The sequence below is a fragment of the Mercenaria mercenaria genome, chromosome 14 (genome assembly GCF_021730395.1).
Source record: "Mercenaria mercenaria strain notata chromosome 14, MADL_Memer_1, whole genome shotgun sequence".
NCBI classification, from domain to species: domain Eukaryota; kingdom Metazoa; phylum Mollusca; class Bivalvia; order Venerida; family Veneridae; genus Mercenaria; species Mercenaria mercenaria.
Genome location: NC_069374.1, coordinates 40,963,146 through 40,990,889, shown reverse-complemented (window position 1 = coordinate 40,990,889; position 27,744 = coordinate 40,963,146). Strand labels below are relative to the sequence as shown.

General features: G+C 37.4%; 1 protein-coding gene across 3 annotated transcripts in view; it reads left to right on the top strand.

Moving 5' to 3' along the window:
• LOC123527409 (protein kinase C iota type-like) overlaps nt 1–27,744 on the top strand; it is a 213,633-nt gene that overhangs the window by 142,589 nt on the left and 43,300 nt on the right. For 2 of the 3 annotated variants that reach the window (XM_053523317.1, XM_045306834.2), the window contains exons 12-13: nt 3,676–3,761; nt 15,230–15,317. In XM_053523317.1, the coding sequence (XP_053379292.1) occupies nt 3,676–3,761; nt 15,230–15,317 (174 nt within the window). Of the gene's footprint in view, nt 1–3,675; nt 3,762–15,229; nt 15,318–17,297; nt 17,386–27,744 lie in introns of all 3 variants that reach the window. The other variant, XM_045306832.2, reaches the window with a different exon arrangement.

Below are 27,744 nucleotides of genomic sequence, written 5' to 3'. Positions count from 1 at the left end.
CAGGTATTGTGTATAGAGATCTGAAGTTGCACAGCCTAGTATTGTTTTCACTGCAGGTATTGTGTATAGAGATCTGAAGTTGTACAGCCTAGAATAGTTCTCACTGCTGGTATTGTGTATAGAGATCTGAAAATGTACAGCCTAGTATTGTTCTCACTGCAGGTATTGTGTATAGAGTTCTGAAGTAGTACAGCCTAGTATTGTTTTAAATGCAGGTATTGTGTATAGAGATCTGAAGTTGTACAGCCTAGTATTGTTCTCACTGCAGGTATTGTGTATAGAGATCTGAAGTAGTACAGCCTAGTATTGTTTTCACTGCAGGTATTGTGTATAGAGATCTGAAGTTGTACAGCCTAGTATTGTTCTCACTGTAGGTATTGTGTATAGAGATCTGAAGTTGTACAGCCTATTATTGTTGTCACTGCAGGTATTGTGTTTAGAGATCTGAAGTAGTACAGCCTGTTATAGTTCTCACTGCAGGTATTGTGTATAGAGATCTGAAGTTGCACAGCCTAGTATTGTTTTCACTGCTGGTATTGTGTATAGAGATCTGAAGTTGTACAGCCTATTATTGTTCTCACTGCAGGTATTGTGTAAAGAGATCTGAAGTTGTACAGCCTGTTATTGTTCTTACTGCAGGTATCGTGTGTAGAGATCTGAAGTTGTACAGCCTAGTATTGTTCTCACTGCAGGTATTGTGTATAGAGATCTGAAGTTGTACAGCCTGTTATTGTTCTCACTGCAGGTATGGTGTATAGAGATCTGAAGAAGTACGGCCTGTTTTTTTCCTTACTGTGGGTATTGTGTATAGAGATCTGAAGTTGTACAGCCTATTATTGTTCGCACTGCAGGTATTGTGTATAGAGATCTGAAGTTGTACAGCCTAGTATTGTTCTCACTGCAGGTATTATGTAAAGAGATCTGAAGTTGTACAGCCTATTATTGTTCACACTGCAGGTATTGTGTATAGAGATCTGAAGTTGTACAGCCTATTATTGTTCCCACTGCAGGTATTGTGTATAGAGATCTGAAGTTGTACAGCCTATTATTGTTCTTGCTGCAGGTATTGTGTATAGAGATCTGAAGTAGTGCAGCCTATTATTGTTCGCACTGCAGGTATTGTGTATAGAGATCTGAAGTAGTACAGCCTAGTATTGTTTTCTCTGCAGGTATTGTGTATAGAGATCTGAAGTAGTACAGCCTAGTATTGTTCTCACTGCAGTTATTGTTTATAGAGATCTGAAGTTGTACAGCCTATTATTGTTGTCACTGCAGGTATTGTGTATAGAGATCTGAAGTTGTACAGCCTATTATTGTTCCCACTGCAGGTATTGTGTATAGAGATCTGAAGTTGTACAGCCTATTATTGTTCTCACTGCATGTATTGTGTATAGAGATCTGAAGTAGTACAGCCTAGTATTGTTGAAGTAGTTCAGCCTAGAATTGTTTTCACTGCAGATATTGTGTATAGAGACCTGAAGTAGTACAACCTAGTATTGTTCTCACTGCAGGTACAGTGAAACACCGCTCGCTCGAGGTCGCAAGGGGATGAGGAAAATGCTCGAGTTATCCATGGTTTCGAGCGACCCGAACATTGACCAACATACGAAGAAAATTGAAGTTTGTTTTACCACTTGTCATCGAGACCGTTGCAGAGGAAACGGTGATGCGTAATAATAACACACTCGTGACATTTTCAAAAAACGTATTACAAACGTTATTTATGATAGATCGTAAATGGCACATGTAAAGAAACAGCTAAGACATTTTTTTTTGAAATACTGTAATCGAATTCGCAATTTTCTTCCCCAAATTAAGATCTCATAATTATCGTCTTAATTTTATGAAAAGGCTATCTTATTCTCTTTATTTGCATGCAAACAACTGTTTATTAAAATATTAATATCTCATAATTATCTTCTCGATCCCGCAGAAAAAATAATAATTAATAACAATTTTGATCAATAAAATTTTTCTTCCACCTTTCATCAATAATTGATCTCATTATCAGATCAAATATACCGACAAACAAACATTTAAGATAGTCGGAGAATAGACCATGCAATTCCCACGACGTGCGAAAATTTTAAATTAACCGATACATTCTGACCGCCGAAGGTGTGAAAAATTTTGACACCTCTGCTCGAGTTTGCCATAAGCAACAAAGAGTAAATTAATACACAGGGACCAGGTGTCATGCTCGAGCGATCGAGTTATCGATGCTCGATCCAGCCGTGGTAATTTCATATAGAAAATAGAAGGAAATCGGCCGGGACCACATGAATTGCTCGAGCGAGCCCGGGTGCTCGAGTCATCGATGCTCGAGCGAGCGGTGTTTCACTGTATTGTGTATAGAGATCTGAAGTTGTACAGTCTAGTATTGTTCTCACTGCAGGTATTGTGTATAGAGATCTGAAGTAGTACAGCCTAGTATTGTTTTCACTGCAGGTATTGTGTATAGAGATCTGAAGTAGTACAGCCTAGTATTGTTCTCACTGCAGGTTTTGTGTATAGAGATCTGAAGTTGTACAGCCTAGTATTGTTCTCACTGCAGGTATTGTGTATAGAGATCTGAAGTAGTACAGCCTAGTATTGTTTTCACTGCAGGTATTGTGTATAGAGATCTGAAGTACTACAGCCTAGTATTGTTTTCACTGCAGGTATTGTGTATAGAGATCTGAAGTTGTACAGCCTAGTATTGTTCTCACTGCAGGTATTGTGAATAGAGATCTGAAGTAGTACAGCCTAGTATTGTTTTCACTGCAGGTATTGTGTATAGACATTTGAAGTTGTACAGCGTAGTATTGTTCTCACTGCAGGTATTGTGTATAGAGATCTGAAGTAGTACAGCCTAGTATTGTTCTCACTGCAGGTATTGTGTATAGAGATCTGAAGTTGTACAGCCTGGTATTGTTCTCACTGCAGGTATTGTGTATAGAGATCTGAAGTAGTACAGCCTGGTATTGTTCTCACTGCAGGTATTGTGTATAGAGATCTGAAGTTGTACAGCCTGTTATTGTCCTTACTGTGGGTATTGTGTATAGAGATCTGAAGTTGTACAGCCTGGTATTGTTCTCACTGCAGGTATTGTGTATCGATATCTGAAGATGTACAGCCTACTATTGTTCTCACTGCAATTATTGTATATAGTTATCTGAAGTTGTACAGCCTACTATTGTTCTCACTGCAGGTATTGTGTATAGAGATCTGAAGTTGTACAGCCTACTTTTGTTCTCACTGCAGGTATTGTGTATAGAGATCTAAAATTAGACAATGTTTTAGTTGATTCTTACTGCAGGTATTGTGTAAAGAGATCTGAAGTTGTACAGCCTATTATTGTTTTTACTGCAGGTATTGTGTATAAAGATCTGAAGTTAGACAATGTTTTAGTTGATTCTTACTGCAGGTATTGTGTATAGAGATCTGAAGTTGTACAGTCTATTATTGTTTTTACTGCAGGTATTGTATATAGAGATCTGAAGTTAAACAATGTTTTACTTAATTCTTACTGCAGGTATTGTGTAAAAAGATTTGAAGTTGTACAGCCTATTATTGTTTTTACTGCAGGTATTGTGTATAGAGATCTGAAGTTAGACAATGTTTTAGTTGATTCTTACTGCAGGTATTGTGTAAAGAGATCTGAAGTTGTACAGCCTATTATTGTTTTTACTTCAGGTATTGTGTATAGAGATCTGAAGTTAGACAATGTTTTACTTGATTCTGAAGGACATATCAAACTCACAGATTATGGAATGTGTAAGGTAAGTACAAAGTACAGTACAACCTCTCCAGAGCGGCCTTCTCTTAAGCAAAAACCTCTCTATAACAACATCATCAAAATTTCCCTAAGCTGAAATATACTACCAAATTTACCTCTCCAGAACAACAACCCCTACATAGCAGTCAATTTATATCTCCCAAAGGGTGTTGCTCTACAGAGGTTCACTGTATACATATAATCAGATGTGTTAGCCCACCGCATTAGCTTATACGTTCCCATTTCTGATTGGAATTTGAGTGTTCGGTTTAAGTGTCAGTGTTCTCCAATTATCTTTCATAATGAACCGTTCAACCTTCGTCAGTGTTTTATATGGGGAAATTGGTCATAATCTTGGAACACTTTTAACACTTACAGTCATAACATAACTGAATTAATTTTGAAAAAAACTCAACATACAGAAGAAAACATTTAAAATGTATATTTCATCACATTGCTTACATGTTTTTTAGCCCACCAGTACAAAGTTGCTCCACTGGCCAAATTTTAAAATATTTTTAAAAAAATTCTAAATGTGTGTCTTAGCCATGTTGTGGCAGAAGATAATATCTGAAGTGATTCATCCTCCGCTGCTGATTGCTGTGAAATACATTGGTTAACTGACCCCTATCACATAAGTTAAACAGTGTTGAAGTGTGCTTAAACTACATGAAACTGTTATTTTAAATTCGGCAAGACTTCATCAGGCTTTCAAGTGGCCCTAAAATTCCTAAAAAATCCTATTTTTTTTAGGTCTCCCTTAAATTCCTAAAAAAATGCTCAAAAAGGGCCAAATTCCTAAAAAAAGCCCTTATTGTTTTAGATTATCCCTAATTTTTTAGCTCACCTGAGCAATGCTCAGGTGAGTTTTTGTGATCGCTCGATGTCCGGCGTCCGTCGTCTGTCAACATTAAGCTTGTGTATGCGATAGAGGCTGTATTTTTCAATTAATCTTCATGAATATTGGTCAGAATGATAACCTTGATGAAATCTAGGCCGAGTTCGAAAATGGGTCATCTCGGGTCAAAAACTAGGTCAAATCAAAGAAAAACCTTGTGTATGCGATAGAGGCTGTATTTTTCATTTAATCTTCATGAATATTGGTCAGATTGATAACTTTGATGAAATCTAGGCCGAGTTCGAAAATGGGTCATCTCGGGTCAAAAACTAGGTCACTAGGTCAAATCAAAGAAAAACCTTGTGTATGCGATAGAGGTGGTATTTTTCAATTAATCTTCATGAATATTGGTCAGAATGATAACCTTGATGAAATCTAAGCCGAGTTCGAAAATGGGTCATCTCGGGTCAAAAACTAGGTCACTAGGTCAAATCAAAGAAAAACCTTGTGTATGCGATAGAGGCTGTATTTTTCAATTCTTCTTCATGAATATTGGTCAGAATGATAACCTTGATGAAATCTAGGCCGAGTTCGAAAATGGGTCATCTCGGGTCAAAAACTAGGTCACTAGGTCAAATCAAAGAAAAACCTTGTGTATGCGATAGAGGCTGTATTTTTCAATTGATCTTCATGAATTTTGGTCAGAATGATTGCCTTGATGAAATCTAGGCCGAGTTCGAAAATGGGTCATCTCGGGTCAAAAACTAGGTCACTAGGTCAAATCAAAGAAAAACCTTGTGTATGCGATAGAGGCGGTATTTTTCAATTGATCTTCATGAATTTTTGTCAGAATGATTACCTTGATGAAATCTAGGCCGAGTTCGAAAATGGATCATCTGGGTTCAAAAACTAGGTCACTAGGTCATATCACGTAAAAACCTTGTGTATGCGATAGAGGCTGTATTTTTCAATTGATCTTCATGAATTTTGGTCAGAATGATACCCTTGATGAAATTTAGACCAAGTTTGAAAATGGGTCATCTGGGGTCAAAAACTAGGTCACTAGGTCAAATCAAAGAAAAACCTTGTGTATGCAATAGAGGCGGTATTTTTCAACTGATCTTCATGAAATTTAGCCAGAATGATTACCTTGATAAAATCTAGGCCGAGTTCGAAAATGGGTCATCTGGGGTCAAAAACTAGGTCACTAGGTCAAATCGAAGAAAAACATGTGTATGCAATAGAGGATGTATTTTTCAATTGATCTTCATGAAATTTGGTCAGTGTGATTGCGTTGATGAAATCTAGGTCGATTTTGAATATGGGTTATCTGAGGTCAAAAACTAGGTCACTAGGTCAAATTAAAGAAAAATCTTGTGTATGCGATAGAGACTGTTTTTTTTTCAATTGATTTTTATGAAATTCGGTCAGGTTGATTGCCTTAATGAAATCTAGGTCGAATTTGAATATGGGTCATCTGAGGTCAAAAACTAGGTCACTTGGTCAAATCAAAGAAAAAACTTCTGTATGTGATAGAGGCTGTATTTTTCAGTTGATCTTCATGAATTTTGGTCAGAATGATTGCCTTGATAAAATCTAGGTCGAGTTTGAACATGGGTCATCTAGGGTCAAAAACTAGGTCATATCTAAGAAAATGCTTGTTTTATCGCAAGAGACCAATTTTTTGGTCCAATCTTAATGAAAATTGGTCAGAATATTTGTTTCCATGAAATCACTAGGTCAAACATGTTTTACACTGTTATGGAGTGTTTCTTAGGTGAGCGATCCAGGGTCATCATGACCCTCTTGTTTGTAATTTCTGTCTGAACTTAATTTTTTTTGCACAAATCATGTATATAATGATCCAGTTAATTTATTGATGTTAATATTCTTTAAGATTCATTTACAGAGGATGCTTCTATCAGTTTCCATGAGTTCCTAGGCTATAGTTGGCATATCAAAGTTGCTCTCAACTATTTTGGCAAAGAATTAATATTTTCTCAAAATTAGGTTCAGAAACGCACCAGAGGCCACCATTCCATTCCTTTATTTCAAAATTTTCCATGGGGGAGGACCCCCTGACCCCCCCATGAGGGGATTACCCCTCCAGTACCTCAAAATTTATATAAGAAACTCACCAGAGGCCACCATTTCATATCTACATTTCAAAAATTTCCAGGGGAGAGTCCCAATAGACCCTAAAAATACAGGGATACCTTCTCCCACAAATCAAAATTTAGACCAAAACATGCACTACAATACAGCATTTCATACCTGTATTTCAAATTTTTGCATGGAGGGGGGGGGGGGGGGGGGGGGGGGCGCAACCCCTCACCTTCCTAAAATTAGGGGACTACACCCTTCTATGCCTCAAAATTTAGAACAAAAAATACACCAGTACCCAACATTTCATGGCTGTATTTCAAAATTTTCCAGGGGGAGAGCCCCCTGACCCCCCACACCCCAATTGAGAGTAGTACACCCACAGTACCTCAATATTTAGACAAAAAGATGCACTAGTGTCCACCATTTCATACCTATATATCAAAAACTTATGTCGATGACACATTTGTTCTAGACTGGTGCCCCCTAGAAAAGCAACAATACATAAAAGGGCTAGCTTGACATGTTGCCCATGGGCATCTAGTCCTAATTTAGCCCTTATTTATTGGCAAAAACAGCCCTAATTTTGGCCATAATTTTTTGCCAAATAGTGCTTGAAAGCCTGAGACTTATTTAGTTCATCTTACTTTAAAAAAAAACACAAGATACTGTCATCATTTGATCGCCTATATTGGCATTTTGCATTGGTTAAAATGTTTGTTTAATACTCTATGTCACCTTAATTATGCCCCCTTAACAAATTATGTAATACCGCCAAATACTGTAATTTATCTCATATAGGAGAAGACCTTTATAAGCCTAGCTTTCATCTCTTACCCTTTTTCAACAAACCAAGGTGGGGTATATTGTTTTGCAGATGTCTGTCGGTCGGTCAGTCGGTCTGTCTGTCCTTAGACCAATCAGTTTCTGAATGATAACTCAAGGCTTGGGCCTAGAATCATGAAAGTTGATAGGAAGGTTAGTCATGACCAGCAGATGACCTCTATTGATTTTGAGGTCAGAAGGTCAAAGGTCAAGGTCACATTGACCCAGAACAATTTTTGCCAAAAAACTAAAGAATGCTTTGGTCCAAGATCACGTTTGATATGGAGTATAAATGACCCATAATTATTGATTTAAGGTATGTCAAACCTCCAGTGCACAGTGACCAAATAATTTCTGTTCCTTGTGCAATTACTGAATGCATCAAGGGGGATATTTTGTGTTCTACGAGTTCTTGTTAATGATAAAGGTATCTGCCTTTTTTAGCTCCATTATTTGAAAAATTAAGGGGGCTATTGCATTCGCCCTGGGGCTGCATCTGCATTGGTTTAAGTTTTATGAAGTCCAATGTCTTCTTCATCATTTAAGGTATTCAGCTGAAACGCTGTACTTGCTCATAGTGACAGTGTTCATTATATTGACAAGATAACTGTACCTGCAGTATTTCTATAATGATTCTCCTTTTCAACTAAGAAATTTTAGTTGAAGTTTTCAGATTGACTATAACAAGTATATGGAGAGCTATCTGACTTGACTGGGTGTCTGTGTCCTTCTGCAACCAGACCTTGGTTAAAGTTTTAATGCGCTTTCTTTTTATACGCCTGTTTTGAAAAAACAGACATATTATGAAATGGCACTTGTGTCTTGTCTGTCCGTCTGTCATAATTCATGCTGGAGCATAACATTATTACCATTAAAGATATTGACTTTAAACTAGGCATATAGGTAGATGGCGATTAGACGATGTGCAGATCACTTGAACCAGCTCTGTAGGTCAAAGGTCAAGGTCACAAATTGAGCTAAAAGCTCAAAACTGTCCATATTTTGTGTATGGAATCTAACTAAATAACCATGCAAGGTATTGACTTCAAACTTGGCACGTAGGTAAGTGGCGACGCAACAATGTGCGGAGCCCAATAGGCCAAAGATTAAGATCAGCAATAGAGCTCAAAGTTCTGTTATATTTTGTGTCCGGAGCATAACATATTAATAAACCACCAGGCCAGTTTTGATGACACTTCACAGGGATATTCCTTGGATGGTCTTTAAAAATTGTTCAAAGAATTGAATTCCATACAGAACTCTGGATGCCATGGCAACAGAAAGGAAAAACTTTAAAAATCTTCTTGTCCAAAACCACAGGTCATAGGGCTTTTATTAGCTCACCAGAGCCAAAGGCTCAGGGTGAGCTATTCTGGTCACTCACTGTCCGGCGTCTGTTGTCCGGCGTCTGTCGTCCGTAAACTTTTACTTTAAATGACATCTCCTCATAAACCGCTAGGCCAATTTCATCCAAACTTCACAGGCATGTTGCTTGGGTGAAGCTCTACAAAAATTGTTCAAATAATTGAATTCCAAGCAGAACTCTGGTTGCCATGGCAACCAAAAGGAAAAACTTTAAAAATCTTCTACTTAAAAACCAGAAGCCCTAGAGCTTAGGTATTTGGTGTTGAGCATTGCCTAGTGGACCTCTACCAAATTTGTTCAAATCATGACCCCGGGGTCAAAATTGACCCTGCCTCAGGGGTCACTTGATTTTACATAGGAAAATCTTAAAAAATCTTCTTCTCAAAAACCAGAAGCCCTAGAGCTTAGATATTTGACATGTAGCATTGCCTAGTGGACCTCTACTAAAATTGTTCAAATCATGACCCCGGGGTCAAAATTGACCCCACCCCAGGGGTCACTTGATTTTACATAGATTTCTATAGGAAAATCTTCAAAAAAATTTAAAAAATAAACCAGAGGGCCTAGAGCTTAGATATTTGACTTGTAGCATTGCCTAGTGGACCTCTACAAAATTTGTTCAAACATGACCCCCTGGGTCAAAATTGACCCCGCCCCAGGGGTCACTTGATTTTACATAGGAAAATCTTAAAAAATCATCTTCTCAAAAACCAGAAGCCTAGAGCTTAGATATTTGACATGTAGCATTGCCTAGTGGACCTCTACTAAACTTGTTCAAATCATGACCCCGGGGTCAAAATTGACCCCGCCCCAGGGGTCACTTGATTTTACATAGATTTCTATAGGAAAATCTTCAAAAAAATTTAAAAAATAAACCAGAGGGCCTAGAGCTTAGATATTTGACATGTAGCATTGCCTAGTGGACCTCTACAAAAAAAATTCAAATCATACCCCCCTGGGTCAAAATTGACCCCGCCCCAGGGGTCACTTGATTTTACATCAGAAAATCTTCAAAAATTTTCAAAAAATAAACCAGAAGGCCTAGAGCTTAGATATTTGACATGTAGCATTGCCTAGTGGACCTCTACAAAATTTCTTCAAATCATGAACCCCGGGGTCAAATTGACCCCACCCCATGGGCTTACTTGATTGTGTACATAGAAAAAGCTTCAAAATTTTCTAAAAATAAACCAGAAGGCCTAGAGCTTAGATATTTGACATTTTGACATGCAGCATTGCCTAGTGGACCGCTACAAAATTTGTTCAAATCATGACCCCCGGGGTCAAAATTACCTGCCCCAGGGATCACCAGATTTTACACAGAAAATCTTCATAAATTTGCTAAAAATAAACCAGAAGGCCTAGGTCTTAGATATTTGATATGTAACATTGCCTAGTAGACTTCTACAACCTTCAAATCATGACCCCCGGGGTAAAATTAGCCCAGCCCCAGGGGTTACTTGATTGTACATCGGAATATCTTCCAAAAAATTTCGAAAAATCATCAGTTTGACATTTGAAACATGTAGCTCATATTACTCTGGTGAATGATCCAGGGTCATCATGACCCTCTTGTATTTGGTATTAGCATCAACTAGTGGTCCTCTACCAAGATTATTCAAATTATCCCCCTGTGTCAAATATGGCTCCGCCCTGGGGGTCACTTGGTTTACATAGACTTATATAGGGAAAACTTATATTTGGTAAGCATCATCTAGTGGTCATCTACCAAGATTGTTCCAATTATTCCCCTAGGGTCAGATATAGCCCCGCCGAGGGGTTTACATGATTTATATAGACTTATATAGGAAAAAAGTTTGAAAATCTTCCTGTCCAAAACCACAGAGCCTAGGGCTTTGATATTTGGTTTTTAGCAACATCTAGTTGGCCTCTACCAAGATTATTCAAATTATCCCCATAGGGTCAAATATGGCCCCGCATATTCCACTTGGTTGTTCATTGGGGCTGCCAGAGCTAAAAATCTTCAAATTACATATTCTAAAACGTTTGTCCAATTTTAAAATTGTTTCACACAAATGGTAACCTACCAAGATTGTTTAAATTATCAGATTCATCAAAAAGCATGGCCACCAGAGGATGTGGTTACTTTTCTCTATATGTATAAAGTGGAAACTTTAAAAATCTCCTTGTAGACAAGAGTAGTAAAATCATGTTTAAAACGCACTTTGCTACAGCCAATTGCATGTATGTCGGCATACTGCCTGCTTGAAAGATTCAAGCATAGGCTGGAGAACAATATCAGATGGGAGTTTGTTCCATAAGATTAGAGTACTTGGAAAAAAAGGAAAATTTGTAGTAATTGAAAACTGTATGGATTTGTCTATAGGCCAGGGTGTGTGTTTGACGAGTCGGTCTCCTTGGTCTCTCAAAATATGCTGGGACAGGAATAGCTACTAGTGAATGGACAAGTTTGTAAAACATAATTATGTCTTGTGACATATTATTTTTGCCCTGTCTGTCCAAGCAACTTAAAAGAAAGGGAGGGCCATCTAACAGTAAATAGAACAAAAGAGAACAATAGCTTCAATCCGTTAACAATAGATTATAGGGCCAGGGCCCCCTATTCAAACAAAAGACAGTAACAAAAGAAATGCCCCCTCCTTCATTTCGGTTGGACGTCCGTCCGTCCCACTTCATTTTCAATCCATAACTGGAGAACCATTTGACCTAGAACCTTCAAACTTCATAGGGTGGCAGGGCTTATGGAGTAGATGACCCCTATTGTTTTTGGGGTCACTCCATCAAAGGTCAAGGTCACAGGGGCCTGAACATAGAAATCCATTTCAGATCAATAACTTGAGAACTACTTGACCCAGAATGTTGAAACTTTATAGGATGATTGGTCATGCAGAGTAGATGACTCCTATTGATTTTGGGGTCACTGTTAAAGGTCAAGGTTACAGTGGCCTGAACATGGAAAACCATTTCAAATCAATAACTTGAGAACCACTTGACCCAGATTGTTGAAACTTCATAGATGATTGGATATGCAGAGTAGATGACCCCTATTGATTTTGGGGTCACACTATTAAAGGTCAAGGTCACAGGGGCCTGAATATGGAAAACCATTTCAAATCAGTAACTCAAGAACCACTTGACCCAGAATGTTGAAACTTAATAGGATGATTGGACATGCAGAGTAGATGACCCCAATTGATTATAGGGTCACTCTTTTAAAGGTCAAGGTCGCAGCAGACAGAACATGGAAATCCATTTCCGGTCAATAACTTGAGAACCATTTAACCTAGAACCTTCAATCAAACTACATAGGGTGATAGGACTTACAGGGTAGATGACCTCTATAGTTTTTGGGGTCACTCCATCAAAGGTCAAGGTCACAGTGGCCTGAACATGGAAAGCTATTTCCAATCAATAACTTGAGAACCACTTGACCCAGAATGTTGAAACTTCATAGGATGATTGGTCATGCAGAGTAGATTATCCCTATTGATTTTGGGGTCAGTCTGTTAAAGGTCAAGGTCACAGTCGCCTGAACACGGAAAACCATTTCCGATCAATAACTTGAGAACCACTTGACCCAGAATGTTGAAACTTCATAGGATGATTGAACATGCAGAGTAGATGACCCTGTGGATTTTGGGGTCACTCTATTAAAGGTCAAGGTCACAGTGGACTGAACATGAAAATCCATTTCCGTCAAAGGTCAAGGTCATAGGGGCCATCTGTCTGTCACACTTCATTTTTGATCAATAACTAGAGAACCGTTTGACCTACAGCCTTCAAACTTCATAGGATGATAGGGCTTACAATTACAGAAGATGATTCCTATTATTTTTGTGGTTACTAGATCAAAGGTCAAGGTCACGGGGATGACTTCTTGCCTTTACGACTATGCATTGGGGGAGACATTAGTTTTTCTGCAAAAGCATCTTCTAGTTAATTTTGCATTAGTTCGTCTGTTCTCTAAAGGTCTTTAACTGATAGAATTTTGCATATCTGAGACACTGTTGTATGTGGAATAATTATTGTATATCCATCTGATTGCTCTTCGTTGTACCATTTCTGATATTAAGTTTAGTGTATGTTTCTTGTGTGAAACTGCTGGCCGGATTTTAAAATGATTTCATACGTCAAGTGTTCCTTGTGTGACCTTCTACAAAGGTTGTTCAAATTATTCGAATCTGTAAAAAATATGGCCACCAGAGGGCATGATCACTTTTCCCTATATTATGTAGTGGAATTTTACTTAAACAAATTTCTTGTATGAAATTGCTGGCCCAAGTTATAGATCACCTGATTTCATTATACAAACACACTTGAAGCATTTTATGATTAGCGCTTTAGGGTCAATGACCATCTTACCTGGTGTTGGCATTGGCGTCAGCGTCACACCTTGGTTAAAGTTTTGCATGCAAATACATATAGCTATTATTTAAAGGTGTATAGCTTGGAAACTTATTTGTAGCTCACCTGAGCCAAAGGCTCATGGTGAGCTTTTGTGACCGATCAATGTGTGTCGTGCGTCCGTCAACATTTTCTTAAAAAATCTTCTTCTTGAAAACCACTGGGCAGAATTACACCAAACTTCACAGGAATGATCCTTAGGTGGTCCCCTTTCAAAATTATTCAAAGAATGAAATTCCATGCAGAACTCTGGTTGCCATGGCAACCGAAAGGAAAAACTTCAAAAATCTTCTTGTCCAAAACTGCAAGGCATACAGCCTTGATATTTGGCCTGTGACATCATCTTATGGTCCTCTATCAAGATTGTTCAAATTGTGCCCATGGGGTAAAAAAAAAAGAGGCCCCGCCCCGGGGGTCACAAGTTTTACATAGACTTATATAGGATAACACTTTAAAAGTCTTCTTGTCTAAAACCACATGACCTAGGCCTTTATTTTGTATGTAGCATTGCCTTGTGGTCCTCTACCAAAATTGTTCAAATTATGCCCCTGGGATGAAAAGAGGCCCTGCCCCAGGGGGTCTCAAGTTTTACATAGATTTATATAGAAAAAACACTTTAAAAATCTTCTTGCCTGAAACTGCAAGGCCTAGGCTTTTGATATTTGGTATGTTGCCTGTCCTAGTGTTTCTCTACCAAAATTATTCAAATTATGTCCCTGGGGTGAAAAGAGGCCATGCCCTGGGGGTACTGAGTTTAACATAGACTTATATAGGGAAAAAAAATAAAAATCTTCTTGTCTGAAAGTTCAGGGCCTTGGACTTTGATATTTGGTATGTAGCATTGCCTGGTGGATCTCTAACAAGTTTGTTCAAATTATGCCCCTGGGGTTAAAAGAGGCCCCGCCCTGGGGGTCACTTGTTATAATTACGGGTTATATAGGAAAAAAATACTTCAAAAATTATCAGATCATATTTCCTAGACAGTTTAATTATAATTACCTGATGACCCCAAGTGATTAGGATCACTTGACTGTGACCTTGACCTACTGACCTACTTTCTTGTTTTTTAAGATACAGCCTTGAAATTTGGATGATGTGTACAGTTTTGCACACTGATCTTAAAACTGACTTTCAGTTACCATGAATGTGACCTACTGACCTACCTTCTTATTATTTTAGCATCAGTTTGCCATTTGAAACATGTGACTCATATTACTCAGGTGAGCGATCCAGGGTCATCATGACCCTCTTGTTTTCTTATTCTAGGTCAATAACCAACCTTACAGAATCAAGTCCCATAACTCTGACATATATTTTGGGCAAATTATGCCCCCTTTTGGACTTAGAAAATCCTGGTTAAAGTTTTGCATGTAAGTTCCTATCTTCAAAACTAATGCAGATATTGAATTGAAACTTCACCTGTGTCTTCAGGGGATAGCATCAAGTCTCATAACACTGACATATATTTTGAGCAAATCATGCCCTCTTTTGGACTTAGAAAATTCTAATTAAAGTTTTGCATGTGAGTTCCTATCTCCAAATTTAATGCAGATATTGAATTGAAACTTCACATGTGTTTGCATGGTTATAAAACTAGGTAAATATATCTGGGACAACAATTTGAATAGTCGAGCATTGGCTGTCTTACAGACAGCTCTTGTTACTTATACTATACTTCTACACATTTTTGCCCAGAGATTCGGTGTATGTGAAAGCACATGGTAATTCTGAAACTAAAAAGAAATGGCATTGGTTAGGTTTTAGTATGGGTTTGACATATATTCATAAAATAGCCTTTTATTGAAATTTAGAATAGATACCAGTTTCAACTGCATTTTTTATTACAAAATTCTGCTGTTTTAAAAGAAAACATGAATTACATATGAGTAACTGTTTCTGTCTTTAACTCGGACATATGTTTCATCACATGTTGCTGCTGTTTACTGCCAATTTAGGAGGGGCTTTGGCCAGGAGATGCTACAAGTACATTCTGTGGAACACCAAATTACATCGCACCAGAGATTCTTCGAGGAGAGGATTATGGTAGGTCATAGGTCATGACCTCATCATGCAATGGTTAAGGTCGAATGATCATTAGTGGTAATTGTAGTTTGGTTTAAAGCATATTTACTGAAATAGATTTTTATTAAATATGCTTTAATTTTAGTATGGAATTAATGTTTTTAGGAGGACAAAATTTTAAAAAGAAAAGCTACATTGTTACAATATTTGTTGGCTTTTTAGCATGACTATTCAACTCACCCTGGCATTGGCGTCGGCATCACACCTTGGTTAAAGTTTTGCGTGCAAGTACATATAGCTATTACTTAAAAACATTAGCTTTGAGACTTATTTTTTCTTTTTCTAGGTCAATTTCCAACCTCACTGGGTTAAGTCCTATAACTCTGACTTGTATTTTGATCAAATTATGCATGTAAATGCTCTAGAGGTGAAAAGTTTTTCCCAGTGGTAATAAAACTAAGTTTGCCTCAATAAAATCTTGGACAGGTTTCATACTATGTGATTTGGATTCAGAAACTAGGTCACTAGGTCAAATAAAAGGCTGCATTTTCTATCATGTCTTTGTGGTCAGAGCTTTCTTTATGAAATCTATATAAGTCTCGAAACTGGGTCATCTAGGTTAAAAAGGTACTAGGTCAAATCATAGAAAAATCTTAAGTCTGGAGGCCACATTTTTGACATGATCTGCATGAAATTGTATCTAGGCGAAGGTAAAATCTGGTCATTTAGAATAAAAAATTGAATCATGGAAAATTATTGACTAACTGTTACTTTCTCACACTACATAACCATAGTGTTAGTTAACAGCTATTATCTCTGACTTCCATATTGTTTTAATGTCCCCGAAGGTGGGCATATTAAAATCGCACTGTTTGTCCGGTGTGTATGTGTGTGTGCATCCGTGTAAATTCTTGTCTAGGCTGTAACTCCATAAAGGGATTTAATTTGGCATAAATGTTCACCATGAGACGACATGTTATGCACAAGACCCAGATCCCTAGCTCCAACGTCAAGATTACACTTAAAAGTCAAAGATTAAAAGGATCTGTTTTGTGTCCAGTCCATAACTCTGCCATTCATCAAGGGAATTTACATGTTCCCCTTAATGAGACGTGTCATGCGCAAGATTCAGACCCCAAGCTCTAAGGTCAAGGTTGCACTTAGAGGTTAAAGGTTAACCTGGTCTGTTCCATGCGCAACAGACCCCTAGCTTCAAGGTCAAGGTCACACTTAGAAGTCCAAGGGTACATGGTCTGTTTCTTGTCTGGTCCATAACTCTGCCATTTATCAAGGGATTTTAAAATTATTTGGCACAAATGTTCCCCATAATGAGTTAATTTATCATGTGCAAGACCCAGACCCCTAGCTCCGAGGTCAAGGTCACCTTTGGACATTTTTATTAAATTCGCACTGTTCTGTCTGACAGGTACACAATGTAATGGTACCTGAAAATGACAGTTGTGGTGCTGGCGACTTGTTTAAACCGCAAATAAACTGTTGCATGCAAGACTCTGAGCCATTCCCGAAAAGACATGAATAATGCTAGTTATTTTTAATTGTATAACTGGTTTTTAGATATCACTTATAGTTTTAAAACTATGATATGAAACAAAGTTACAACAGATAAAAGAGAAATTATCTTTATTATAAGGAACAAATCTCCTTAGTACCGCTGCTGTTTCAGACTTACTGTACTATTGATGCTCTTATGTTGACTTTGGTTTTGGAATGAAACTTTTGTCCTCCTGTTAAACAAATTCTCACACAGTTTGATGCCTGTGGAACCATCTGTGTCAAGCAGTCACTAAAATATATTAAAACATGAAAATTTTAAGAAAAAATTCTAATAAGATATTTTCCATATTTCTTTAAAGAAAAATCATCCCTATGGTAAATATTGGGAACATACATTGAGTGTTTACATTGATGGCTTCACAGCACAACACAGTATACTGCTTTATTATCTCTTTTTACATTTTAACTGTTTATTCATTGTCACAGGAGAACCTATGGCCAGGTGACCTAACAAACACTTTTTGTGGGACGCCAAATTATATTGCACCTGAGGTGCTCCGAGGGGAGGAATATGGTATCTGTTTGCTAAATAGGTCAAAGTCATTTGGTTACCATGACAGCCAAACAATGTCTGAGTTCATAGTATATAACCTTTCTTAAAAGAAAAACACAAATTCACAATGACAAGAACTTACATTAAGCTGAAAGATGACATTTGTGACGTGTGTTGTCATGGTAACCAGTGATGTTTTACATGTATACCTGCTTGGTTGTCTTGCTAGATGTTGCATCCCAAGCAGAGAAGCAAATACATATATTTGGCACATGTACTTACACTTAACCTTGTACCCCTAATTGATTCATAAAAGCTTTATGAATTAGCTTCAGAAGAATACTCGAGAAAAGTGTTTTTTTCAGCATTGTAAGAGTACTTCTATATTTTCTTAAAGATACCAATTCACATTTTGTGAGAAATTTTTGAATATCTTTATTTACAGAGACTATGTTCTAAAAGGAATATCTGTCATTGTGAAAAAAGGTGAAAAACGAATCAGATATCACTGTGGTAGAATTTCAGTGAAATCAAACATACTTTTGTGCCCCCACTATGAGTGCTGGGGGCATATAGATTTGGTCTTGTCCGTGTGTCCGTCCGAAAAAAGTTTGTGATGCACCTAGCTCAAGAAGTATGTGATATAAATTGATGAAAACTTGCAGGAGTCTTTATCATGATATAAACTTGTGCACCTCCTATTTTTCCATCTGCTCTGCCCCCTATTTCCAGAGTTATGGCCCCTGAAATAGTCAAAAATGCACATTTTCACCTAATTATGTGCCTAGCTCAAAAAGTATTTGATGCAAATTCATGAAACATTGCTCGAGTCTTTATCATGATGTGACCTTGCACATTTGGCATTCTTCTTGAGAATCTTAGTGCTTATTACAGAGTTATGGCCCTTGAAATAGCCAAAATAGTGGATTTTTTGTTTTTGATGCTCATAGCTCAAAAAGTACATGGCCTAGAATAATGAATCCTTTTCATAAAATGTTTGTTGAGGCTATACCCCATTAAGACTGCAAACATTTGAATTATTTCCCCTTATTTCTGACAAATGTACCAGAATGGGGGCACACCCTGTGTCCAACAGACACATTCTAGTTTCATACTAATATATCTGTAGAATCCTTACTGGTCTCTGGCACCAGCCAATCCAGTGGGATGTTTTAACATGAATAAACATGCCTTATCCCTAAATTGTGTCAAAATTATTCTCCTTTTTAACATACATATTTTGTGAAAGTATTGCTTGTAAGCACATTCCTCTGAAGCTGCTTGACTAAATGATTTAAAATTCATCATAAGTATATGGCATCATGATCTGATTTTACAGAGTGGGTTTCATAACTTGCTGACATTTCATCAAAGTTATGCCCCTTTTCAACAAAGAAGAAAGTTTTGCACATAAGCATATTTCTCAGAGACTGTTTGATAAAATGTTTTCAGACTTGACACACTTTCTTGGCATCATTAGATGACTTTACGTGGCAAGTTTCATAACTCAGGCTTAAATATTGCTTAATTATGTCCCCCCCCCCCCCAAGGGGGAGAGGACAATTTTTTTTCCTGTCCATCCTTCCGTCCATTTGTCACACTTTATTTCAATAACTGGGGAACTATTTGACCCAGAACCTTCAAACTTCATAGGGTGGTAGGCCTTATGGAACAGACAACCCGTATTGTTTTTGGGGTCACTCCATCAAAGGTCAAGGTCACAGGAGCCTGAACATGGAAAACCATTTCCGATCAATAATTTGAGAACCACTTGACCCAGAATGATGATACTTCTTAGGACATGCAGAGTAGATGACCCCTATTGATTTTGGGGTCACTCTGTTAAAGGTCAAGGTCACAGCCATCAGAATATGGAAATTGATTTCCTGTCAGAAACTTGAGAATCATTTGACCTAGAATGATCAAATTTCATAGGGTGATAGGACTTACAGAGTAGATGACCCCTACTGGTTTTTTTTGGTCACTCCATCAAAGGTCAAGGTCACAGGGACCCGAACATTGAAAACCGTTTCTGATCAATAACTTGAGAACCACATAACCCAGAATGCTGAAACTTCATAAGATGATTGGACATGTAGAGTAGATGACCCATATTGATTTTTTGGTCACTTGATTTGAGGTCAAGGTCACAGGGACCAGAACATTGAAAACGGTTTCTGATCAATAACTTGAGAACCATTGAACCTAGAACCTTAAAACTTCATAGGATGATAGGACTTACAGAGTAGATGACCCTTATCGTTTTTGGAGTCACTTGATCTAAGGTCAAGGTCACAGGGACCTGAAATTGGAAGACGGTTTTCGATCAATAACTTGAGAACCACCTGACCCAGAATGTTGAAACCTTATAGTGTGATTGGACATGCAGAGTGACCCTTATTGATTTCTAGGTCACTCAATCAAAGGTCAAGGTCACAGGGGCCTGAACATGTAAAACAGTTTCCAAACAATAACTTGAGAACCACTTAACGCAGAATGTTGAAACTTCATAGGATGATTGGACATGCCAAGTAGGTGATCGCTATTGCAGCCAACCATCAGTGTCTCTTTGACTTTCACTCCTGTCTCCTATTGACTTCTTGCCTATTACGACTATGCATTGTGGGAGACATGCGCTTTTCTACAAAAGCATCTTCTAGTTATACCTAGTTTTCACTTAAAAAGTTTTGTGAAAGTTTTGCATGTAAGTAGCTGTCCCAGGAACAATTGTACTGAATGCTTTCAAACTCTTCATAAGTCTGCAATATCTTAAAATGACCATTTTGAACCATGTTCCATATCTCTGTTGTACAGTTTAGAAAATTATGCCCAGTTTTCAGCTTGATAAAGCTTTTGTATGTAAGCTCTTATGTGTAAGGGTCTCAAATAGTCAAGCATGCTGTCATTTAAGACAGCTCTTGTTATATACATGGATGTATGCAGTGTAGCACAGACTAATGTTTTAATGCATGTTGGATCTGCAATGAATGTTCATAAATGATATAGATAAGCAGAAAAATACTGCTGTAAACATTGGGAATGTGTTTGATAATTAATACATGTTAATTATTAAGCTTTGGTGAAGACTTTGCTTTGAAAATGTATCACTGTTGAATTACAATTTCAATGTGATTGATTTAAGGTTAATTCTTAACAAAAACATTGAAACAAAATTCTTACAGGCATTGATTGAAACATTAAAGTTCATTTTTCTTGCCTGGGTAATTACTGAAAGTCCCATTCTCACCTAGCACTGAACACTTGTTGGGTATCAAACATGACTTGGAATCAAACCAGGACCGCTAGTGTCACAACCTGCTAACCACTGCTCTGCCCACACCCTGCCCATAAAACACACTTGTCCAACACATTTCTATAATCCACATTTCTGTAATCCTGTTCTGTCATTGAAAAATCTTGTCAGATCACTTCCTATACAATAAGACAGTTTTCTGCTGTAAATAACACAAGTGACAAATCTGTTTTTGCAGTCTGACTAAAGTACTTGATCTTCTAAACGAAGATCTAAGAATGACCCATTCACATTCGTCTTCTGTATATTTTGGATTTCCGATATTGCTATTTTTATTTTCGCAAATCTATTTTTATTTGAACCAATCAGACAACTTGTTTCAGCAAGCATTTGACTGAACCATCAAAATAGCGTTGAATGTCAAAGGGTGAGAAAAATGTGCAGTAAGTCCAGGGCTCGAACCTGGGACCCCTCGCTTACAGGGCGAGTGCCCTACCGACTGAGATAACCGGCTGTCTGCCACCTTACATGACCAAGTCTGTACCATGACATATGATTTCTCTCAAAACACGAGGGCGTAGTCGCGATGTGGTTGTCATTAGAATTGTAAATACCGTATAAGTACTTATTTCTACGGGCTTAATATTCTGCGATTTTTTTAAAAATAAGGTGGTATTAAATTTCTGCATACCTTATTTCTCGGTGTCTTCCTTCGCACGTTGATGGGATTTATTTCTGCGATTCTGTATTCATCGGTTGTTTCATTAATTTCAAATAGACAGGTACGTATTTTATTGTTATTTTGACAGTTATGTTATGTTATGTTATGTCATTTTGTAACAATATGATAATTTTTGTAACAATATGATAATTTTTTAATCACGCCTTTTTCAAGTCTCATACAAATAACGGTAAATATGACTTGCCAGACGGATTGGTTAACAATAGACACAAAGAATACAATGGATTGTGTTTGTCACATAATTTAAGAACATTGAAGCTGACCGCTGACTACTCAATGATGAACGAAAATCAAAATAAATTCGATGTTTTTTATTATGGTTTATTCAAAAGCAAAACAATAATAAAACGGTTTATTATATTACCGTTACTACTAAATTTTCAACTTGCTTCGGCTACATGTGGGACAAAAGCCGGTAACGATATCGGACATTGTCTTATACTAACTGGATTATAATGGCGGCTTTTATCGTCGTATCACGGCATGTCAGGACAAAATTTTCTGCGGATTTTAAATCTGCGGTCTTATTGTCTTCCGCAGAAAACGCAGAAATAAAGTTCCCGCAGAAAAAAGTACTTATACGGTATGAAAAATCCAGGCTAAATATAGGATTTTTTAAAACTTCCACTTTCACATACAAAATGTTGTTAGTAAGTCTCTGATTGGCTAGTGGAAGGGTCGTCAGAACGAGGCTATCAATAGCACGTCTTCAGATCCAATGTGTGTAGCGTTAATTGGAGATGTACTTTAGTCAGACTGCTGTTTTTGAGGCCCAAAAGGAGGTGCATGCTTATCACAATAAACAATTGTAAGTTAGAAAAACTTGTTTCAACATCAATTTAAAATAAATATGGTACAAAGGTGTGTATGTATATTTATTACATACTCGTTTCAATTCCCTGTTAAGCTACACTTGTACCGGAAACATCAATATTTTTCCATACACTGACGCTTGAATTTCATATTGGGTGCGTGACGTAATTCAGTGTGTGTTGTTGCACTGTTTTATCTATTTAGTTCAGTATTGTCAATCCTATTCAGGCTATTGAACAAATTCATGATATTTACATTATACTTATACGGGTAGATGCGTATGTAATAAAAAGGTTATTATATTTGTATCGGGGAAATATGCACTCGTTCTTCAGCGGAAGAATAAATATGCACTCGTTCTTCAGCGGAAGAACTCATGCATATTTCCCGATACAAAGCTAATAACCTATAAATATATTCATTCCATTTTGATGACAGAATTGTAGTGTCCTGTGCTTTTGTGATTATCACGATTTTCTTACAAAATAATGCAGAAATTATAATAAAAATACATTTGCAAGTAAAAACTGTCATGCAAGGCCTTGAAACTGTACTCTTACATATCCCATGTCAGTTAGTATTTCCACTGTTATCTTGAGAAAAGCATTTATAATTAATAGGGGTGTAATTTGAATAGATTAGATAGATATCTTTAAATTGTAAAACAGTGAAAAGTCAGAAAATAATCTCGGTAAAATATGTAATGTAATAACATTTACAAAAGTTTGCATCTGTTGTAAGATCATGAGCGAATCCAGCCAATTTTATGAGGTGGGGAGCAGGGTCTGACCAAACCCTCACTATGAGAAACATGTGTCTTTACACACTAATTAATTTGATGTGTTTTTTTTCCTTTTACATGTACAGGGTTGTCAATAAGTTTCTAGCTCTAGGTGAGCTTTTGTGATCGCCCTGTGTCCGTCGTCAACAATTTGACTGTTAACACTCTAGAAGTCACAAATTTGGCCCAGTCTTAATTAAACTTGGTCAGAATGTTACCCTCAATAAAATCTTGGAGGAATTCAATATTGGGTCATCTGGGGTCAAAAACTAGGTCACCAGGTCAAATCAAAGGAAAATCTTGTTAACACTCTAGAGGCCACATTTAAGATAATACCTCTATGAAACTTGGTCAGAATGTTAATCTTAATGATATTTAGGTCAAGTTTAAATCTAGGTCAGGTGGGGTCAAAAACTAGGTCACCAGGTCAGATCAAAGGAAAAGCTTGTTAACACTCTAGAGGCCACATTTATGACTGTATCTTCATAAAACTTGGTCAGAATGTTAATCTTGGTGATCTTTAGGTCAAGTTCAAATCTGGGTCAGGTGGGATCAAAAACTAGGTCACCAGGTCAAATCAAAGGAAAAGCTAGTTAACACTCTAGAGGCCACATTTATGACTATCTTCATGAAACTTGGTCAGAATGTTAATCTTGATGATCTTAAGATAAAGTTCAAGTTTGGGTCAGGTGGGGTCAAAAACTAGGTCACCAGGTCAGATCAAAGGAAAAGCTTGTAAACACTGTAGAGTCACATTTATGAAAATATTTCTATGACACTTGGTCAGAATATTAATCTTGATGATCTTTAGGTCAAGTTCAAATCTGGGTCAGGTGGGGTCAAAAACTAGGTCACCAGGTCAGATCAAAGGAAAAGCTTGTTAACACTCTAGAGGCCACATTTATGACCATATCTTAATGAAACTTGGTTAGAATGTTAATCTTGATAATCTTTAGGTCAAATTCGAATCTGGGTCATGTGGGTTCAAAAGCTATGTCACCAGGTCAAATCAAAGGAAAAGCTAGTTTACACTCTAGAGGCCACATTTATGACCATCTCTTAATGAAACTTGGTTAGAATATTAATTATGATTACTTTAGGTCAAGTTCAAATCTGGGTCATGTGGGGTCAAAAACTAGGTCACCAGCTCAAATCAAAGGAAAAGCTTCTTAACACTCTAGAGGCCACATTTATGACTATCTTCATGAAACTTGGTCAGAATGTTAATCTTGATGATCTTTAGGTCAGGTTCAATCTAGGTCATGTGGGTTCAAAAGCTATGTCACCAGGTCAAATCAAAGGAAAAGCTAGTTTACACTCTAGAGGCCACATTTATGACCATATCTTAATGAAACTTGGTTAGAATGTTAATTATGATTACTTTAGGTCAAGTTCAAATCTGGGTCATGTGGGGTCAAAAACTAGATCACCAGCTGAAATCAAAGGAAAGCTTCTTTTTGAGACTCTAGAGGCCACATTTGTGACTGTATCTTCATGAAACTTGGTCAGAATGTTAACCTTGGTGATGTTTAGGTCAAGTTTGAATCTGGGTCATGTGGAATGTGACCTACTGACCTACTTCCTTGTTTTTTAAGTTACAGCCTTGAAATTTGGATGGCATGTACAGTTTTTCACAATGATCTTAAAACTGACTTTCAGTGACCATGAATGTGACCTACTAACCTACTTTCTTGTTTTTTAAGATACAGCCTTGAAATTTGGATGACATGTACAGTTTAGCACACCAATCTTAAAACTGACTTTTAGTGACCATGAATGTGACCTACTGACCTACCTTCTCATACATGCCATATTTTCAGACGGTCAGTAAGGGAGATTTGCCTCAACATGTCTTTTTTTAAGGGAGATTTGGGTAAAAATAAGGGAGACTTTAATCCGCTATTTTTTTACGCGCTAAATGGCCATTTTCATGAAAAAAAAAAATTCATTGAGTTTCCTATACTAAACTGAGTGGAGCCAATAGTTGTGTACAGAATGCATAATTATTACACATATAGCACTTTTGTTAATCCAAGGAAATTCAGAATGGAATTTCCATGAAAGATTGAACCAGATTATTTTACTTTGATTTTGCTTTATTTTTATGTGTTGATGCTTTTACATCTGGAGAGAGTGGTCTTTTTGACATGTTTTATCATACAATACTCAAAGATTGTGGAGAGATCATGTCAAAACAGTCTTTTAGGGCGAAAACGAAAGTACACTTTGGTAGGTGGCGGTAAAATGACGTAATTTTAAGACTGGTTCTCATACTGATTTGAAAACTACGGATCAGTGACTTTGATGTTATTAGATCAGTCTAAAATCTACCATGCACTTTTTTACAATTGCCTCCGGGCAAGATTAAATGGTTTTCTGTTTGCAGATGGTGACAGTAGGTGGAAAGATAATTAATGCCTCAGGCGTGTATCTCTCGATAAACAAGCTATGGATTATAGACAACTATCAAAACTATGTTTGAAGAGTATTTCCGGGCTCCTCGATGAGTTTCAAGTATCTTCTAAAGGTCTACATTGGGTCCGAGATACGATTTTTCAACAGATGACTTTTTTTTCTGAATTAATTTTTTTACGGGAGGTTTTCATGTCCCGGCGGGAGACCAGGAGATATACGGAAAATACGGAAGGAAAAGTCTCCCGGTGGGAGATATGGCATGTATGCCTTCTTGTTTTTTAGGATACAGCCTTGAAATTTGGATGACATGTACAGTTTTGCAGACTGATTTTGAAACTGTCTTTCAGCGACCATGAATGTGACCTACTGACCTACTTTTTTGTTTTTCAAGATGCAGCCAATTTGGATGACATGTACAGTTTTGCAGACTGATCTTAAAACTGAATTTCAGTGACCATGAATATGACCTACTGACCTACTTTCTTGTTTTTAAGATAGTCTTGAAATTTGGATGACGTGTACAGTTTTGCAGACTGTTCTTAAAACTGACTTTCAGTGACCATAAATATGACCTACTGACCTACTTTCTTAATATTTTAGCATCAGTTTGACATTTGAAACGTAGCTCATATATCTCAGGTGAGCGATCCAGGGTCATAATGACCCTCTTGTTGTTGAACAGGGTGAAATAGAAAAGTAGCCGACCATCTAGGGGGCTCAGGGGGCATCCAAATTTGGGAAAAATAATAAAATTAAGTTTTCCTGAAGGTAAATTCTTTGTTTCTTTAAGATAATTAACATAAATATTATCCATAGGTCAAGTTCAAATCTGGATCAGGTGGGGTCAAAAACTAGGTCACCAGGTCAAATCAAAGGAAAAACTTGTTAACACTCTAGAGGTCACAATTTGGGCCCAATCTTAATGAAACTTGGTCAGAATGTTACCCTCAATAAAATCTTGGACGAGTTCGGTATTGGATCATCTGGGGTCAAAAACTAGTACACCAGGTCAAATCAAAGGAAAAGCTTGTTAACAGTGTAGTGGCCACATTTATGACCATATCTTAATGAAACTTGGTCAGAATGTTAATCTTGATGATCTATAGGTCAAGTTCAAATCAGGTCAGGTGGGGTCAAAAACTAGGTCACTAGGTCAAATCAAAGGAAAAGCTTGTTAACACTCTAGAGGCCACATTTATGACTGTATCTTCATGAAACTTAATCAGGATGTTAATCTTGATGATCTTTAGGTCAAGTTGAAACTTAATCAGGATGTTAATCTTGATGATCTTTAGGTCAAGTTTGAATCTGGGTCATGTGGGGTCAAAAACTAGGTCACCGGGTCAAATCAAAGGAAAAGCTAGTTAACACTTTAGAGGCTACATTTATGACCATATCTTAATGAAACTTGATCAGAATGTTGATCTTGATGATCTTTAGGCCAGTAGGTCAGGTGAGTGATACAGGGCCTTCATGGCCCTCTTGTTTAGCTCACCTGAGCCACAGGCTCAGGGTGAGCTATTGTGATCACTCACCGTCCGGCGTCCTTAAACTTTTACTTTAAACGACATCTCCTCATAAACCGTTAGGCCAATTACATCCAAACTTCACAGGAATGTTCCTTGGGTGAAGCTCTACAAAAAATATTCAAAGAATTGAATTCCATGCAGAACTCTGGTTGCCATGGCAACCGAAAGGAAAAACTATAAAAATCTTCTTCTCAAAAACCAGAGGACCTAAAGCTTAGATATTTGGTGTGAAGCATTGCGTAGTGGACCTATACCAAGTTTGTTCAAATCATGACCCCGCCCGAGGGGTCATATGATTTTACATAGGAAAGTCTTAAAAAATCTTCTTCTAAAAAACCAGAAGCCCTAGAGCTTAGATATTTGACATGTAGCATTGCCTAGTGGACCTCTACCAAGTTGTTCAAATCATGACCATGGGGTCAAAATTGACCCCGCCTCAGGGGTCACTTGATTTTACATAGATTTCTATAGGAAATTCTTCAAAAAACTTAAAAAAATAAACCAGAAGGGCTAGAGCTTAGATATTTGACATGTAGCATTGCCTAGTGGACATCTACAAAATTTGTTCAAATCATGACCGCTGGGGTCAAATTGACCCCGCCCCAGGGGTCACTTGATTTTACATAGGAAAATCTTCAAAAAATTTATAAAAATAAACCAGAAGGCCTAGATCTTAGATATTTGACATGTAGCATTGCCTAGTAGACTTCTAAAAAAATTGTTCAAATCATGACCCCCAGGGTCGAATTGACCCGCCCCATGGGGTTACTTGATTGTACATAGAAAAATCTTCAAAATTTTCTAAAAATAAACCAGAAAGCTTAGATATTTGACATGTAGCATTGCC